Source organism: Hyaloscypha bicolor (assembly GCF_002865645.1).
Source record: "Hyaloscypha bicolor E unplaced genomic scaffold K444scaffold_183, whole genome shotgun sequence".
NCBI lineage: Eukaryota > Fungi > Ascomycota > Leotiomycetes > Helotiales > Hyaloscyphaceae > Hyaloscypha > Hyaloscypha bicolor.
In genome coordinates, this window is record NW_020194685.1 from 2,729,807 (window position 1) to 2,748,465 (window position 18,659).

The 18,659-nt window shown below is 45.6% G+C and overlaps 6 protein-coding genes across 6 annotated transcripts; 1 reads left to right on the forward strand and 5 right to left on the reverse strand.

Moving 5' to 3' along the window:
• The first annotated feature begins 964 nt into the window (after positions 1 to 964).
• On the forward strand, positions 965 to 4,329 carry K444DRAFT_275213 (uncharacterized protein). The gene is made up of 2 exons (XM_024871498.1): positions 965 to 1,498; positions 1,547 to 4,329. The coding sequence occupies exons 1-2, from the start codon at positions 1,083 to 1,085 to the stop codon at positions 4,260 to 4,262; spliced, it is 3,132 nt and encodes a 1,043-aa protein (XP_024727598.1). The 5' UTR covers positions 965 to 1,082; the 3' UTR covers positions 4,263 to 4,329.
• A 3,483-nt stretch (positions 4,330 to 7,812) lies between these two features.
• On the reverse strand, positions 7,813 to 9,108 carry K444DRAFT_547520 (putative Fluoroacetate dehalogenase; the record flags this gene model as incomplete). Its single annotated transcript, XM_024876312.1, has 4 exons — positions 7,813 to 8,571; positions 8,626 to 8,670; positions 8,718 to 8,727; positions 8,951 to 9,108. 4 exons carry the CDS (start codon positions 9,106 to 9,108, stop codon positions 7,813 to 7,815), a joined length of 972 nt encoding a protein of 323 aa, XP_024727599.1.
• Positions 8,970 to 11,201, reverse strand: K444DRAFT_275233 (uncharacterized protein). Its single transcript, XM_024871499.1, has 3 exons — positions 10,580 to 11,201; positions 9,532 to 10,525; positions 8,970 to 9,480 (listed from the first exon to the last, which is right to left on the reverse strand). Exons 1-3 carry the CDS (start codon positions 11,120 to 11,122, stop codon positions 9,281 to 9,283), a joined length of 1,737 nt encoding a protein of 578 aa, XP_024727600.1. The 5' UTR covers positions 11,123 to 11,201; the 3' UTR covers positions 8,970 to 9,280.
• Positions 11,202 to 11,731: 530 nt separating this feature from the next.
• On the reverse strand, positions 11,732 to 13,746 carry K444DRAFT_275273 (PK beta-barrel-protein domain-containing protein-like protein). Its single transcript, XM_024871500.1, has 3 exons — positions 13,561 to 13,746; positions 13,003 to 13,499; positions 11,732 to 12,919 (listed from the first exon to the last, which is right to left on the reverse strand). The coding sequence occupies exons 2-3, from the start codon at positions 13,462 to 13,464 to the stop codon at positions 11,912 to 11,914; spliced, it is 1,470 nt and encodes a 489-aa protein (XP_024727601.1). The 5' UTR covers positions 13,465 to 13,499; positions 13,561 to 13,746; the 3' UTR covers positions 11,732 to 11,911.
• A 1,391-nt stretch (positions 13,747 to 15,137) lies between these two features.
• Positions 15,138 to 16,895, reverse strand: K444DRAFT_479336 (uncharacterized protein; the record flags this gene model as incomplete). Its single annotated transcript, XM_024872970.1, has 1 exon — positions 15,138 to 16,895. A coding segment is annotated over one exon (1,758 nt), but the record flags the coding sequence as incomplete, so codon positions are not given.
• Positions 16,896 to 17,287: 392 nt separating this feature from the next.
• K444DRAFT_275311 (uncharacterized protein) lies at positions 17,288 to 18,621 on the reverse strand. The gene is made up of 5 exons (XM_024871501.1): positions 18,531 to 18,621; positions 18,350 to 18,444; positions 17,859 to 18,222; positions 17,761 to 17,800; positions 17,288 to 17,701 (listed from the first exon to the last, which is right to left on the reverse strand). Exons 1-5 carry the CDS (start codon positions 18,531 to 18,533, stop codon positions 17,673 to 17,675), a joined length of 531 nt encoding a protein of 176 aa, XP_024727603.1. The 5' UTR covers positions 18,534 to 18,621; the 3' UTR covers positions 17,288 to 17,672.
• Positions 18,622 to 18,659: the final 38 nt, after the last annotated feature.

Sequence of the window (18,659 nt, forward strand, 5' to 3'; positions counted from 1 at the left end):
CGCCGTACGACCTCACCTACTCTAGCGCCTTCCCTAAACCTCCTTACCTAAACTATAACAGCCACTCTAAATAATTCTAGTATAAGCTAATCCTATCAAATATCCCTTTTCTCCTATAAACCAAACACTAAGCAAATGTTACACTTCGTGTCCCAAGTCACGTGCCACGTGGTTTAAAATTATCGTTACACATCTATTTTAAGCTGCGAGTATATTATAATAAGCGTTGCGTTTGATTATTTCTTCCCCTCTCCTTTAAAGTACAGCATCAACCACGTTCTGTCACGTGAATTGTCATGTGCATGGAGCAAGTGAAGCTATCAATTTACACGCGTACACTTCTACGTAATGATATTCCCTTGATACGCAATCGTCTATAAATTCACATCTAGAGTGATAAGGAGAATATCTTTCCTACTATCATCCGGCGCTTCTACGATTTCAATTGTTATCCGTCCAATAAATCAGGGCTGCATAGGCCAACCAACCACACGTGGCTATTGCTGATTCGCGAAAAAGCAAGGGTTCGGCGGCTAGTTCATGGAGTTCACACCGACGCCCTCTTGAGATCCATGGAACGCTGCCCAAACTCAAAACACGCAGCTAATCACCATTATAGCTTGTACTTGAAGAGCAGCACCTGTTGCAGAGATCGCACTCGACTAATCTCGCGACTTACCAGAGTGGTTCTGATAAAACAAGACAAGGAGGTAGCTCAGCCGAACTTCCTCGCGGTTTTTGATAGAAACAGGCAAGATCTGAGACCCAGACTGTAAACCAGTTCACATCAATGATCGTGCTGATAATGAAATAGCCCTACCGATAAGAAAGGAGTGCTATATTAGTAATACATCGGTACACCAAGTAGCTGTAATAGCTGGACGGCCTTAGCCGTGTCGATAAGGCTACGAGCGAGAGCGCATGAACACATATGCTCACCCTCTTCCTCGAAATCGCCCTTCTCTTATCCCATTGACCATCAGTCACGATTCGAAGTGGAATTATCTATATTCCCAACCTCAATCTACTCAATATTCTTGGACACAGCACCACGGACAGGTTATTCACGTGCTCAACTGAAAATGTTGGATCCGTTGACTTGCCTCAGTATTGCCTGCAGCGTGATGCAGATAGTATCCTTTTCTCACGATGTCACTTCTATTGTCAAGCGTATCAAGAAGGATGGCACTGCGGACCCCCAACTTCGCGAGCATGCTGACAATCTTTCCAAATCGTCGGAGGGGCTGGAGCAGTACCTCCAAAGTTGCGACCTGAAGCACCTCCCCAAAAATCAGGAGGACCTTCGGGAAATTGCCTCGAAGTGTCTGGAAACTTCGAAGGAGATTCAATCAAAGATGGACAAAATTGACTCGAGTCGAGGTTTTCTTGTCTTGAGGGCATTAAAATTGAAGTGGCGGAAGGGTGATTTCGAGAAACTGGAACAAGATATGCGAAAATACCAAGATACAATGCAAACTCACATTTTGGTCCATCTATGGTGCGTTTATGGCTTTCTCGAGGGCTACAAAGCTAACCCTGTCAATAGCAACCAAAATGATGCCGCTGCTCTGGAGCAGCAAGCTGGGTTCCAAAAGCTCGACGAGATTCTCAAAAAATTCATCAGAGCGTATGTGCAAGGCCAAGCGCAACTTAGAGATCTCATTTCGGACGAGTTTTGGGCAACCCAGGAATTGGTATCTGCTGCGAACGAAGCTACAAGTCGACAAATAGAGGCAGAGAGCCACAAAACCCGCGAGCATGTTACTACGACCCAAGCTGCTACAGAATCCCGACGAGATCAACAAGCTCAACGGCAACAAGTCCTCGGTAGTCTTTGTGATAAGGATATGAATGCACGTCGAAACCAAATCGAGACGCGCCATACAGACACATTCTCCTGGGTATTCAGTGAAGTAATCCAAAGACCATGGGATAGCTTCACGGAATGGCTGAGCTCTAAAGATTCGATCTACTGGATCAGCGGAAAAGCGGGGTCAGGAAAGAGTACATTGATGAAATTCCTCATTGATGATGAGAGAACTAGCCAATACCTCTACAAATGGGCACCAGACTGTTCGATCTACTCACACTTCATCTGGAACTCGGGGACGAGAATACAGGGAAGTATTCTAGGCCTCCTTCGCTCTTTACTTTATCAGATATTTGACGCTCACGAGTATATTCTGGTTCACATCCTGCGGAAATGGCCAAAGTTCTCGAGGAATAAGAATCCTGAAGATTGGTCAAGGGGTGATCTGGAAGAAATTTTGGTTCATTCTTTATCTCTGCATCAAAAAGGTGTCTGTATCTTCCTTGACGGACTGGACGAAATCGATCCAAGAGACGGTCCGTTCGATCTTCTGCATCTCGTTAGACAGATTTCATCCATTCCAAAAAACAACGGTCTTAAAGTCTGCGCATCAAGTCGCCCCGAAGCCAGTTTCATTCAGGGGCTTACAACTTGCCCAAAACTCAGACTTCAAGACTTAACGAAGCATGATGTGGAAGTCTACGCGAAAGACTTTTTGCAAACCAAATGCACGTTCAATTTGTCAGGGATCGATGAAAGTCAATTCACTGACGAGATTGTCAGCAAGGCTAATGGAGTGTTCCTTTGGGTGTCTCTCGCTCTCAAGAGCTTGCAGAGGGGAATCACCAACGGTGATGATCCGACTAAGCTCATGGAACGGCTCCGTGCGCTCCCATCCGAGCTCGGAAAACTTTATGAGGAGATGCTAAAAAGGCTTGGTGATGATCAGGGCCTTTATAGCATGGAAGCTGCAATGCTTTTCAACATTTTTATCCTTTTTTCCGAGAACCTGCCCTATGCGCGTCCGAATCTGTTTCAGTATGCGGTTGCGATTGATCCAGCTCTGCGTGATATGCTTCCAAAGCAAAAGACCCCGCCCTCCCCAACAAGTTTGAAGAAATCCTTGCTTGAGGTAGACCGCAAGTTGATGTCTCGATGTGCAGGGATACTGGAGGTAGTTTCTCACTTAAAAGGGCAAGCGGATATCGAGCACATTCTTTCCAGAGACGTCATTAGACCTTGGGACGCCATCGGAATTGAATTTCTTCACAGAAGCGCGAAGGATTTTTTACTGAGCATGAAAGACACGCTTTTGGATCAAGACCCAACATCAGCGGCTAAACGCCAATTCCAAGTACTTCAAGCTATTATCCTTGAGGGTTCCTATCCGCCTAAGAATTATCGACCGGAGGGCAATGCTGCAATGAAAATTATGATCGAGGCGAAACCCACATTGCCAAACGACCAGGAAATGGATCTTCTCAAGTTAACCCAGGAAATCTATGAGCGGAACGGCTGGTGCGAGTTTTATGAACTCGCAGCTCGGTATGGTCTTCATCAACCGCTTATCCATCTCCTAGAGAATAGTCCTGGAGATATCACTCCTCTTCGAAACTATCTTTTGCTTTGCTCTTTAACCAATCACAACGTTAGAACCAATACCACGGTATCTCAGCTTCTTGGAAAGGGCGGCAATTGTAAGAACAGTGTTGCTCTTTTTCCGGTGTTTATGGAAGCTGATAGCTTTTTGTCTCTGCCCGTACCTTTGCTTGGATACTTTTTCGCAGAGGCGTATTCAGTATTCCACGAGGAAAGCAAGCTTATTGAGAAAATGGTCGCCTTATTTCTTGAAGCTGGGGCAGATCTTGAACAAAAGTTTCTGTATCCAACGTTAGGGATCTCGGGTGCTGCTCACTATGAGGTTACGCATAGGACTCGTCCGTGCTACACAGGCTACCCCCTCAAACCCAATGGCTTCGATTTGCTTCTTGAGATAAATTGTATCGAGATCATTTTGACATATTTTGTTGCCCGCAACCATTTTACCCCTGCGGAAAGATTGGCGGTGATTTCGAGGTTAGGGCTTGATGTAGAGAGAGCACATCACAAAGTGCTCCTCTATTTCTATGAAGACACTGTATATGGAGCAGAGGACGAAGATTCTGACACCCTGAACCAAATTTTGGACTGGCCACCACCGTCACGGATACACCGCGAGGCAGACAGCGGAGAGACGAGAGAGGAATGGGAGAGGAAGAGGCAACCACAGTTCGAAAAAGTACGGGAGGTGTTGAAAGGGAAAGAAGTGGATGATGTTAAAAAATGGCTGACCGACAGAGGACATGTGTTTCCGGAAGACAGCGATATGGCGGCAATTTCCGATCAAGCTTCGGTTCACGAAATGGCTGAAATATATGAAAGGATCAGGAAAACGGTTGGTAAGGGACGGTAGACGTAGCTCGTTCGAGATCATAGCGATAGCAGCAAAGCTTTTGCACACTTGTCTCGTTCATTTAAACTTATGTTGACACTTCTAACCTTGCGACTTTAGATCTGCAAAAAAAGCTATACCCACATGTTTCTTCGTCTTCACCCTGTGAACTATTAGTAGTTCATTTCCCTACTATTCCGATCCCCAGACTATATATTAGAAATACTAGCAAGCAACTCCTCATGTTTTTTCAATCACTACCTAATCTCCGTTATCAATTCCCTCTTGCGACTCTCCAGTTTTTCCTGATTCCTAGCATCGTCTGAATCCGAGGCTTAAACACTGATGCGGTCTCGACGTCACTAACAATAAACTCAAGTTGTCTTTATCAAAGAAGATGAAGTTGTCAGAAATGGGGCGCTGCTTCGAGGGCGAGCCTGGAGTTGCAAGCGTTGGTAGGCAAGCAGGCAAACAATATTTTGTCTTGAAACTTTCGAGGATTTCCAATTTCGGGCAGCTTAGAGCCCGTTCGGCCAGGCACCTACCCGGTAATATTTCGTGGTGCCTTATACCTGCCCCATAACTTCATGGCCTTTCGTGGGACTACACGTCATGATCGCGGAGAGGTACGAAGGTAGACATTTGACTCCACCTTCACAGGATGTCAAAATGGGTCTATTGGGTAGTTAAAGTTTCTAGCCGTTGTATTGACTGTCTCCACTTGGGGTTTAGGCGACTCCGCCGGCTGTTAGTGGGTGCCTGTCTGTCTAAGCTATTAGTTGAAATGAAAACAAGATCTTTATGCACACCCTCACACTGCTATATTAATAAATTATGCAACAGCCGTTAGTATACTATAAGTTGGAAAAGTAACAATAACCGCGAGGTGTCCTATATGTGTTTCCAAGAGCTTTAGTTAATTAGCCGCTCTGCTTAATAGATGGGATTAGAAATTATTTATTGGAAAAATTGATTTAATAACAGTAAAAAAGAAAGACTCAATAAAACACTAAAAACAGAAATATCTTGTTTAAATATAAGGAAAGAACTTAACTTTTGAAGTATTATAAGCGAGGTTTATTATTATAATTAAGCGCTTTTCTAAAGGACACCCGTCTTGGTTAGTGTATTCGTTTGTGCAATATCTAAATAGCCTTCTATGCTGTCTGATTGGATATCGCTGTTTCATTCATTCTACTAGGACCTCGAATCCCCGGCGGACGAAGGTATTTAGTAGCTGGTCGTTAGAAACTAGAAACATAAACCTTGAATATGCGAAGATCCTATGACCTCAGCCGGATTTGAAACTGTAGCACTTTTCACAGTTATGAGAGGATGTTGGGAACCAGATGCTGTACGGAGACAGCGGCATAAAGTAACGGGAATACAGGGCATACATAATTCTAGGGCCTCTAATATGCCCTATAGTGTCTCACTTGGCCCTGCAGCCACTGTAATTACACTGAGTCAAGGCCATAAGACCCCTGAAGGCTCACTGAAACCTCATGCAGCTCGATTAGGACGTTACATTAAGCCACAGCGTTCTATAGGGCCTTAGCTCCTATATTTTTAGATGTACGTCCGTAATCGGTAGCGGGGTAAATTAAGCTTTTACCCCCCCATTAAGCTCTCCCACATCCTTTATTCTTCTTTACTCTCGCTTCAATTTATTATAGCTACTTTTGGAGATCTTTTTGACTTCCCTAATTTATTAGATAGGTAATCAGAGCTCTCATTATTCCCTGATTCGTCTAATAACAAGTATTCTAATAAGTATACTAAAGATAAAGACAATATATAGTATAATTTACCTACTAATTCAGAAAACGAGGATAAAGATAATAATTCAAGCCTACTACTTTTGGTATTTTCCATATAACCTGTACCCTTAACTAAACTTGTTATTTCTACTACTATATATAAAGAGTACTCTACTAGTACAAGAATTAAGGCAATCTATATACTTGAGGATAGAAAGACTCCGGCTCAGATTAAAAAGGCTATAGGAGTACCTAAAACAACTATTTATCGATTATATACTATTACTAAAAAGTATAGCTAGAGAGAGAATAAGAATATACCCTTAGAAACAAGTTATATCCTAAATATACTATAATCTAGAAGACCTCTAATTTTAATTAATGCAATTAAATATATTTTGAAAGTCGTACTTTAGAACTCGACTATAAGAGGCTTTTCTTATATTATAATTACAAAGGAAGTGAGAAAGTACGGATACGAAATTACTCCCAGAACTATCTGGAAAGTCCTTAAATAAGCAGGCTATTCTTAATATAAATTAATAGTAAAGCCTGGATTAAATAAGTTTAATAAAAAGAAGTAATTAGACTAGTACTTAGAGCGAATATACTAGATATTAGAAAACTAGAAAAATATAATTTTTATAAATAAGACTATAATATAATTAGGAGATATAAGAGGCAAGAGACATATATTAAGATTACCTGAAAAAGTATATAATAAGCATTATATATAAAGAAAATAGAAGGGCTTTTCTAAGTTTATATTTTAGGAAGCTTTTTCTTTTAATAAGAAAGGGCCTTATTATATATAGGAAAAAGAGACTATAGAGGAAAAGAGAAAGCGCAAAACTAATCTTAATACAAGGAATTCATTAATTAAGAAGACTAATAAATAAAAGTAGAAGAAGGAGTAAAGGAAGTGACTAAAGAATTAGAAGAAGGTCTATAGCCGGGTACCAGGAAATATATAAAAGGTATAGAAGTATAATAAGAAAACTAGGGCCTTTATTATAAAGAATAAATGAGAAGAAATTAATTAGTATTAATATTAGAAGAGGATATTAATTAAGAAGCTCTTACTTTTTATAAGGAAGTACCAAAAAGATTGCCCTAATATAATTATATAAGAGGATAATATACTAGCCTACAAGTCATATTACTAAGGGGAGATTTATAATCTATAGAAGATTATAAAGATGCTTTAGCCAGGAAACTTACCTAATCTTAATATAATTAAGAAAGTATAGTTTTAGATAAAAAAGGAAACTACTAGACAGGGACCTATAAGTAATAGAAAAAAGCTTAGAGCAAGATAGGAGAAATACTAGGCGGATCTTCCCTAAAGTAAGATTCAAGAGTAGATTATAGTAATTCCTGATTATATAAAAGAGATAATTTGTTTAGAAGGGGGGAATAAGTATAAAGAAGGTAAAAAGAAGGGCCAGAAGAAAGTAGCTATATATTAGTATAGTTTAATATTATGGTTTGGCTCCTATTTACTTCTTTTAAGGGGGTGCGGGGTTAATTAATCGCTTTAGGGAACCCTTACAGGGCTTATAGAAACTAGGATATTATTATGGGAAGATGAAACTAAGACCTACTGGGCCTATTAGTAGTCTTCATTAATATATTATGAAATATGCCCTGTATTCCCGTCACTTTATGCCGCTGTCTCCGTACACTTTTCTATACTTCCTAGACGTTCAAACAATCACACCTTTCATTTCCAAATCTCCAAAGGCAGGCGTTTCACCGAAGATCAGAATCGCAACAAGGTCTGAAAGCCCGAACGAGTATTTTCCAAACCCTCAAACATGCCTCTCATAGAACTCGCTCACAGCCTTAGCAGTCTCCTCCGGGTCCTCCTCCGCAACAAAATGCCCCACACCCCCTTCAATCCCGTGCACCTCCAGCATTCCTTTACCCATCCACTCGCTCCACACTCGCTTAACATCATACCTACCCCCCAGATAGCCCTTCGAAAACACACACAAAACGTCAATATCCACTTTCCTCCCCGCTTTCTGGTCTTCTTCTTGCAAACTCGAATCCTCCATAGCACCAGCACGGTAATCATCACAACTAGCCCTGATCACACTTTCCCGCTTAAAAGACTCCGCATAAACCTCCACTGCATCGTTCTCCTTAAATCTTGCAAGTCCAGAAGGGGAGCGACCGAGCCAGCGATCGAGACACATCCTTACCCAGACATCGCCGCCCTGAGCTTTAATCATCGCCGTAGCAACTTCGACATTTGCTAAGAATGACCAATGGAACGACCCCATGTTTACAAGGGGGTTGATGCATGATTGCCATTGGATGAGTGTTGGTACGATATCTAAGAGAACCGTGCCGCGGATGGCGAAGTTGAGGTTGGAGGGGAGAGAAGAAGCGTCGACGGCGAGACGGTGGCAGATTCGCGCGCCGCGGTCGTGGCCGGTCAGGATAATTGGGATTGGAGAGGAGGAAGGCGGGAGCAGAGAGGAAAGGGTGGTGAGGAGGGAGGTGCCTGTACTTCGCTTGTCGTGGGGGCCGGGGAGGGGCGAGGAGCGGCCGTAGCCCGGCAACTGGGGAGTTTAGCGAGGGAAGGGAGGGCAAAGGATGAGGAGACGAGGACTGACGTCGGGGATGAAGAGGGGGATTGTGGATGGGAGGAGGGGGATAAGCTATGCTTGTTAGCTGGCGGTTTTCGGAATGTTGGAGGTGAGCTTACAAGTCTCCACCTGTTGGTGTGAAGTCAGAATGTATGTCTGGCGAGAGTAGCTGGTTTCAAGCTTTAATAACCCAAAGGAAGTAAATCAAAATATCAAATAATATTTATTGGATAATGGAGAACATGTTTTATAAAAATAAAAATAAAAGGAGACCTAGACGTTGACTGACATGAAATTCCTGGAGAGGTGTTAGCCATGCCTCATCATTTCATGGTTGTATCAGAAAGCTCACGTTTGTGGATATCCGTGAACGAGAACCAAGATTGGCGTGGAGCTATTGTAAGTTTCCAAGCCGCGGTGATAGTAGAAAGTCTTGTCTGCTGAGGCTGTTGTGACGTTGCTCTTGAGACCGAGGGAGGTCATTAAGCTGACATCATTAGTGGATTGCATCTCGCCTTCTTGTCTCAGAATCCAAGTCTGTGCTAAGTGTCAAACCCTGATAGCGATTTTACTGATCAGTAATATTTAGGAATATATTTGAGAGTAATGTGACAATCGAAGGGTGTGAGGATGAAGATCATTTTTCCTGGCCTCCGTTATTGCGATGCCGGAGGTTGGACTTTCACGTGATATGTCGTCCGAATTCCTCCCCGAAGCTTACATTCGCCACTTTAGGATCCATTTCCAACTCATCTGAATCAGTTCTTTGCTGCCCAAAATCCGTCTCCTCCAAGGTTATAGTGAGATGCCCCGGCTTCGTCTCATCCTCGCCAACCTTTATCCATTTAGGAAGACGCCACTCCAAACCTTCAGAGATCCCATCTGCCAAAATGTTAGTCGTTACTGAAGTTTGGAGCGACAGGTAATACGGACTGTATTCAAGATACGCCAGTTCCATCATAACTCCCATCCAGATTGTGATCCCTACAATCTGCCCGAAGCCCCAAGACTTGGCATCGACGTACGGACTCGCGAGAACTTGCTGGAAGAGTGAGAACACGAGGCCGAGACAAACCAACATCCCCGAGACTATGATGAAGTGAAAGAATACTGCGATCCAAAACTGGATGCGGTGATTGAGCCTGTTGGATCGGTGTGTTTCATTTGACGTGAAACCACTCGTGCTTTTCATTCCGGCAATGAGTCTCTTTGCGAGTCCTTTGATCCATACCGACCACCACGGTGTTGACTCTGTCAAGATCTTCCAAAGAACTAGGCATCCCATGAAGATGTCCGTTATGCTCATGATGAGTTTGTAGTAAAATGAGGCAACATCCTCCTGGAAGATTTCGCTGTTTCTTCCGATGGCGTAGCAAAGCCCAGCGGGACCTACCCCTCCACATGCGGCAGGCCCGACCCCCGGCACGTCCGTATAGGAGGCGAAGCTTCGGGTGATGTGTACCCCATTTGCTGTAGATAGTACCGCAGAGACGACAGACAGTCCGATCATGTACCATGACCTTTTCCCAAACGTCATTAAGGTGTATAGGGATAAGGTAACTGGCAGCAACCCATCCAAGCTCACAAGAAGAAGAAAATTCTGGTCGACAAAAAGCAATGGCGTCGTTTTTGAGTAAATGATGACAAAGGTTGCGATTTGGAGCGCAATAGTGAAGTAGCACTGTGTCTTGTGGAATTCGGCCAGTGTAGCACAGAAGATGATGTATTGATCTTCCACCGTTTTGCCAACTTTTAGCGGCTTTGAGAGGCTGGATGGCTCGTCGTTGAGAGTCAAGCCTGTCAACCCACGAGTCAGGTGGGATTTGGAGAGTTTCTTTTGTTTCTTGTAGACTCCGTAAGCAAGGATAGTTAAGGAAACAAGTGCGAGCAGGGCAATGGCGCTCTGGGTGAGGTATGAGATAAGGATCTAGTGTGATTTAGCAAAGCACTCTGATGATTCTGCGTGTGGAAATATACGCACCCCAACACCTGCAATGTCGGGATTGGCCAATTGAACGCTTGGGGTACACAACTTGAGCCAGCATTTCACAACTCCTTGAGCAGACAATTCGTAGTTGCCGGTTAGCAGGTTACCGACGGTGCAAAGTTCGCTGGCAGCGCACTCGGCTTGGGTAGCACAATAGCCAGCCAAACATGTGGTGTAAGTTGATCGAAGATTTAAGGATATGGTCTCGGAGTTATTTGACAAGAAGCTGCGGTCAGCCGCATTCGTAAGCAAGGAGCTATTCAAGGAGCCCTTTGCGATATCGCGAGTGACGTTGGCATAAAGCAAGCACCCAACGAAGGGACCTATTGAAGACGCACTGCCGAATATCGTTTCAGGATTAGAACAAGCTTGAGTCCAGTTGTCCACACGGAAAATGGGATCCTGCTCCACTGTTTGGTTTAAGTAGTCGAAGATATGTTCCGATGGGTCGCCGTCATCAAAGAGGAATGAAGGAATGATGTTGGCACCATTGAGCGGGATAAAGGTGTTCGCGGGATCGTTGTAAGTGCCCTCCATCTTGAGAAAATACCTTCGTGCGTAAGAAGAAGCCGAGCGCGAGATCTAGAAGTGAGGGATGAAGATGGAGGAATAGTTCAGAGGATTTCCCCAAACAAAAGAAGATAAGCAACAAGGTCAGGATTATTACAAGTGCCCCTTTCCGTACATTACTCTTCGCTAGTAGGGCTGAGGCGCAGCACTCCCTGCAATCCCACCACCAAGCCTCCGGCCGCCCCCAGGGGTTTGGCGCCGCCGATATTTTTGGAATCCAACGATGGAGAACAGGAAGGCTGTGAGAAGAGCATGAAAGACACGAAGAGATGAAGACATTCCGCCGGACATGGCCAAGGCAGAACAGGAGAGTGAGTATTGAAAACAAAACAAGATGCTTGAGGTTGCAATTGCGATTGCATGCAATTGCAAAAAGAATGAACGTGTGAATGCCATTGCCAGCCAGCAAGGAGCGTTTCACATGAAATAAGCTCGCGGCGATTGGTTCCGTCCGCCCCCAGATCCGATGAGTTTGGGGCAATGATCGTCCCCACGATTGGCCCCAAAGCGCCGTCGATACGGGTACGCGCTGCACGACCGTGCCATTCCAATTCGACCGCTCGACGAACCCACCGCATGTTGGATGAAGCATCTCGATGAATGTACAGATGAACGATTGTCGCAGGAGGTGGAGGGTAGCGTACGGGTACGATCGTCTCACCCCGAGATATCGCCATACCAGCACCTCAAGCGTCCCCCATCCTCTCGTCCAAACAGATCCAGTGCCTACAGATCCAGTGCCTACAGATCCAGTGCCTACAAATCCAGAACTAACGTTCCCACACCTCGGCTCACACAACTCAACATCATCCCCTTCTTCTCATCCTCCAACAGCCCCGTCCCTCGATGCTCCACCCTCCCTTTCCTCACACCAATCCGACAAGTGCCGCAATTCCCCACCTCGCAGCTGCTTGCCACATCAAAGCCCGCACTCCTCAGTACATCAAGCAACGATTCCTCTCCCTTGACTTGTAGCTCCTTGCCTTCACTCCCTATTTCAACGGCAAAAGGATCCCCGCTCGTCGAAACGGCGAATGCTTCTGAGGAGATGTTAGTTTCCGGGAGGCCGATCGATTTCCCTGTCTCGCGGACTGCGTTCAGTAATCTTTCGGGCCCACAGACGTAGATGTGAGTCTTATCGGTCGCCTGGCTAAGAACCCTTGCGATGTCGACCCGAGTCCCTTTCTCAGAGACGCAAAGCTCCACGTTTTCACCCAACATGTCGATGATATTTTTGAACGCGCCGTCGTCTTCACGTTTCATGGCATAGTACAGCTTGGATTTCTGCCTCTGTTCCTTCAGCAACCGCGCGCTTGCGAGGAAGGCAGTGATTCCCACTCCACCAGCAATGAAGATATGCTCATCGCACTCTCCACTATCTCGCAGCGGGAAGTCACTCACCATACTGCTGAACACCAACTCATCGCCAAGGTTCAACTGTTCATGCATGAACTTCGATCCTCCTCTTGAATTGGCATCATGCGCGATACCGAGCGTGAAGGTCTTGCTGTCACCGTCTACCACTGAGTAAGCTCGTACCAAGTTGCCGCTTTTTGGACCCAACTTGACTCGAACATGTGCCCCTGGCATGACTTTGATCGGGTTATCGACCTTTTCGGCAGCGGTGAAAGTAAATGATGTAATAGACTCCGTTTCTTTCTTCTTCCCCGCCAGTTTGTACTTGCTCCATTTCAGTAAATGCCTCTCCTTTCCAATGAGGCGGTCGTTTTCATTCTGGTATATTCCTTTCTGGACGCGAAGTCGCTGCGGAGTCGTTAGCAAACACCTCTGGAGAAACATCTATAATCTGAGAGATTCAGGGAAAGGGAGATGATAGCCTCACTCACAAAAATGCCCCTCGTCTCCTCCCCCAACCCCTCGAGCTCCAGCAACTCCTTCATAATCTCCATGTTCTCCCGCTCAACATACATATAATGCTGCACCCGACTCAAACACCACTCCGGATTAACCCTCTCCACCAACCTCATCTCGTCACCTGGCTGAATAAACCCCGGCACCAAAACACGGTGATGCCACCCCGTCATGTTATTATTCTGCGCCCTGAGCGCCATATCTCTCACCTCAAAGCGATGATTTAGCTTCAAGCAAGGCTGTCTCGGCTGCGTGACCTGAATCTTGACTCCATTCTCCCCGATCTCAAAGATATCGCCCACGCATACTGTGTGCTCGTTATACCCATCATCGGGGCTCGTTAGGAGATTCTCGCCGAATCCTCCATAGCGCAACAATTTCTCGGACTCGGGGAGTTCGCGCTTCCAGTGGGTGTAGTGAGCGGAGGCATAGTGCATGAATGCCTTTTCTGGCCCGCCGTGAGTGGGAGCGCCTTGTGCGTCGCCAGTTAGTCCAAGGGGACCGAGGTAGACGGGCTTTTGGGGGAGAGCGACTTTGAAGATTGCGGAATTAAGATTAGGGATGTTAAATTGATTTCTGATGACTCGGCCTACGCGAAGCTGGAGGACCTTTGTGGGAGGTAGAGGGGAGGTGGGTGTGTTTGAGCCCATTTTGGAGGCAAGCGCGATGGCTGCGGATACGCGCACCTGACTATCGAGCAGTGGGAGAATTGGAAAGGGAATCAAGTGTGAAGGAGAATTGACAGAAAGTGTTGGAAGCTGCCTGGGAATATATGCTCATATCTCTGTGCAATACCGAGTAATGCAAGTCTGACACACTTGAAGAATGGCAAGGCGGACCTCGAGGCAGATTTCGGCTATCTGCAACGCGACGGATGTGCACTGCAGGCTGCAGAGCCTTGCTGACAGGCTCTGTGTCCTCTCCCCTTTCCAAACGATATTTCAAAAACAGAATTGACTGATAACCGATGCCATGAATTCTAAGCCGACAGTGCAAAAGACCCTCAAAGTTGCCCCAGTAAATGGGATGAGATTATCGGGGATGCCCACGGATCTGGACATGTGCACGTGACCCTCACTCATGAATCTGCACTCAAGATCTGTTCGCCTTGTTCGCGCCTTGCTTTTGAAATGAAAATCTCTGCAGGGGATATACAAGTAAGTACAAGGGTCCGTGATTTTTCGGGGAATTGATATTTAGGCACCCAAAGTGAGGTCTCGCCCGCCATCTCCAAATCTTCCCTCGCTTCACTGTTACTGAAGTACGAGTCTATCATACAAAAAGAGGCGGGGTTCAAATTAAGAACGTGAATGTCGTTGTGACGAAAGTATTCTTCTAGTAAATATGACCATGAGAAACAATTAATCCCGGGTTCTATATTGCATCATATAGACATTCGCCGTCTCGAAGGCAACGTTGCTACGTTTGCGCTATCCGTAGCCTCGACGCTCCAGTTCGCAATACTGTTTCCAAGAACAAACGGAAAGATGTCGACTCCGGTGGCAGCCAGTGCTTCAACATTGCCACTAGGCAGTTCATCAATTTCCCCGTTATCGACGGATTCCGATGGTGTGCTTGTTTCGCCAGAAAAATATCCTGGCCACGTCTCTTGTGCCTCTGTTGTATCTTCTGCCCCGTACTCCACGAGCAGCTTCACAATATTGAAAGATCTTTGACATCGCTTTGCAACTTCCAACGCGTTGCGAGATCCCAGACGCCCAGCAAAATTGACATCAGCCCCGTGTTCAAGGAGTAGTTTGACCGTATCGGCTCTATTAACCAGAATAGCTTCAAGCAACGGGCTTCCAAGCCACCCCGCCCGTGCTTTAGCCATAGCGCCACAATCAAGAATCAGCTTAACAACAGCTATGCTATGTGCTCCAGCAGCTGCATTTAGAAGCTCGTTGAGAATGTCGACGTTGATATCTTCCCGGTAGTGGTCCATAAGCAGTCGAATAATCTGAAAATTCCCAGTACCAACAGCCATAAATAACACATTACCATGCCCAAGATCTGTCATATCGATTGGGACTTCATATTGAAGTAGTAATTCAACACATGCGACGCTTTCGCACCCCACCGCATGCATCAGAGCAGCTTCAGAGACTTTTGCGCCGTGTCGAAGCAGCAGTCGCACCAGGTCTGCATTTCCAGATAGTGACGCTTCTGTCAAAGGATCCACGTTTGAATTGTTTGTTTTGCCAACTGATGTGCCTGCGTCGAGTAAAAGTGCCCCGAGATGATGGTCGCCATATCGAGCAGCGTAGTATATCGCACGATTGCCAGCTTTATCTTCAGCATCGACATCTGCTCCATTTTCCAACAATATCCGACAAGTAGAATGAAGGCTATAGCATGCAGCAACATGTAGCATCGTTGCGGAACTTGCAGGGCACCGCGCTCGAGGCCCCTCAAGACGCCTGTATATCCTAATCCAGAACTCTAAATACCGATGGGCGTTGTCTCCGAGCTCACCGTGAGGCTGTGTTTCTATAAATCCGTGGTTTTCTGCCTGTTGGACATGGTGGAAGCAGTTCTTCACTGCATACGGGAAGAGTAGGTCGGAGTGAGGAAATCCCAGGTGATCCGGTAACTCCACTTGACGGTCGGCGAGTTTCAGGCTTTTAATGCAAGCCTGAGACAGTCTCGAATGGCCTTGAGCTATCAAGTCCTCCATTGTATGGGGAGCTAAACATTTGAGCCTGTCCTGAACCAAGAAGTCGGTAACAGACTGATGAATAAATTGGGTTTTCCCAGGATAGTTATTTACAACGTCCTTGACTTCTGCCAGCCCCCCTGATAAGCTGATGATCCTTTGAGTCATTTGTGCCGGACTCAGAACGGAGTTTTCCTGCGAGGGGCTCCCCGAACCAGCAAAGGCCATAGCACATCGTAGCTCCTCTATGGAAAGTGGCCGGGTTGCAAGACAAATGACCTGGAAGAGAAGCAGGCTCTCAGAAAGATCCTGGGGCTTAAGCACGGCTGTGAGGATATGACGGTAGACTTCCCCGATATCCACGGGCACGGTCTTCAGTGTCTCGAGGACCTTCTCTAGGGACTTTCCTTCGTTGTATTGTTCTGCAAGCCTCTGCGTGACAAGCACCGCCCACAGGAATACGCCCGACGACTTTTGAGCAATGGTGCTCTTCAAAATCTTGATATCTTTATCCTGTGTTGAATTTTGGCCTGGAGAGACAAGCACCCTTTCTAGCGTCTCGCCAATATAGAGAGCAATATCGTCGTAGTTTTCGTCTTCAACACAAATACTGAGCCTGTCGTTATGCGCAAGAATAGGATAATGGCGGCATGAAAAGCAGATGCTCGCGGAAGACCCTCCTTCGTTCAAGTCGTACTCCAAATCATAGAGATAAGAGACGACACTTCGAGCGGACTCGTCACCACCCTCATCAAGTGCATCAATAAAGACTCTGTATGGACGGGTTTTGGCTGCTTTTGTCAAGGCAGACCTGAAGATCCGTCGCAGGTCAGTTAAACTCCAGTCCCAAGTAGTCCCAATCTTCCCTTCCTTCTGTTTCTGCTCGAAAAGACTTTGGAGATCCGTCCCAAGTTCTGGCTCTTGTTTGAAGAGTTGATACAACAAAGTCCGGAACATGCCTAGCTCAGTGTGCTGTAATTCCCCTCCTCTTCGATGAAAGAAGTAGGACAGACAATAAGGACTATCCTCAGCGTCGTCGTTCAGCAATTGGAAAATCTTCTTCATCAGCGTCGATTTTCCGGACCCAGGTTTCCCTTTGATCCACAGCACCCCTTGCTTTTGCTCTACCCATTTCACATATGCCTCGTTGTTGAGTATCCAAGTACAGGATTTAGTGCGAGCATTCCGGATCTCTGTTTGACGATAGTTCATCTCAGGGAAGTACAATGTATTCAAACAAGCTGCGTGTCGTTAGAGATGAAGACTCAAAGAGAAAATGCAGGGTTCAAACCACTTGAGATAGTTTCTTCAAAAATGCGAACTTATGTTAGCATCACTCTATTAAATGCAGAGGCTTCGCAATTCGCTGACCTTGTGTTCTTTCTTCATACAATTTCCTCATTTCATCTTCTCTTGATTTCTCATTGGAAAGTTTCTCGCAAGGGGCTTGGAGCCTGCGTACAACTTTCCGATACCCTTCATCTTCTTTGCTGCGATATCTGGTCATCGTCCTGTGGTTGGCATTGATCGTGCATTTGCTTTTTTCAAGCGGGAAGGAAGATGAGAAGTCCCGAACAACCTACACATAGTTAGAATTTGGAGACTTAAAGAAGATGTATGCTGCAAACCTTCTCATTAAGACTAAGCATTTGAGTGCCTTTCATTCCTTGCGCTTCTTGAAAAGTATGAACCTCGTAGTGGCGCTTTAGACGTTCGCATAACTTTTGGAAGCGTTCATCACAATTTTCCAGTAACGCACCGTCAACCTCGAGGGCTTGTATGTTCTGGCTAGCTGTATCAAATCCTGCGATGCTTGCGACACGCCTAACCGTTTCTCCCATGTCAGCATACGTGCTGCCCCTGTGGGGAGTCCCAAGGAACAATGTTGCTATTGCTGAATTGCAAAGTTGTTGGTGACTATCGACGTTGCTTTCATTTGCGCGGAGAAGTAACTACAACAACGTCATTCCTTTGCATCGATCATATGATTCAGAAGATTACATCTTTAACAATAATGCCTAACAAACAATCAATAAACATTAACTCCTAATTCTGAGGACTTGAAGTAACGGCTTACCTCCAAGCGAGTGTGCCACGAAAATGATCTGGCGTTTCGACTTCAGCAAAGGTTAGCTGTTGGGTTGATGGGAATGTTTCGGCCAAGCGTTGACCTACCTCGTTCCGCCGCTCCCAGATGATGTCCTCGAGTAAGTCTCGAGAATGTGCAAATATGTTGTTTTTATTCGCGGACCCACTGAAGAATTTGGAAATGTCTGAATCATAGCCCCAAGTAAGTATCCTGGCATTCGGGCAGTCGGCAGGAAGAAGATGATATGGCCAATAGACATCGCACTGATCAAAGGTATCGCCATCGAGCGTATTTGAACTCTCCTCCTCTGTCTTCGTTTTACGCCAGAAACCCCTTTTGAGTTTGCCGGGCTTGCTCTCTAGAGCTGTCGGATTCAGCGCTTTTTTGGAACTGGGAGTCCATGTCCAAGTATTCCGCGGATGGCCCTGCAAGCCATGAACAAAAAGGATGCTAAAAGCACATTGTCAGAGTTGTGTGAAAGCAATCCAGCAGATCGTTAAATCATGTTATCGAACCTGATTCAAGGCTACCAGCGCACTTGTCTGGTCATGTTATCAGAGACCTTCTCATCACTTACTCAAGGACTGTATCATCTCCTGTTGGTGGCTCATACAAGACCGTAACTCCGGTTCTTCGTACTGACGGGCAGAGGCTCAATGATAAAGACGATGTCTGAAGATAGTTAGGTCTCTGCGTGTCTAAACAAGGCTGCGGGATAGCTTGAAGCTAGTGGCTTCAAGTGCCATGTAGAAACTCACCATGATCCATCTAGACAATTGTCTAACCACTTCTTAGATAGCTATATAATTTGACATGAAAATTTCCCTAAAAGCTATAAGGCGAAGCACGGAACATAGTCCCTGATTGTTGTTGTGCGGAACAAAGGT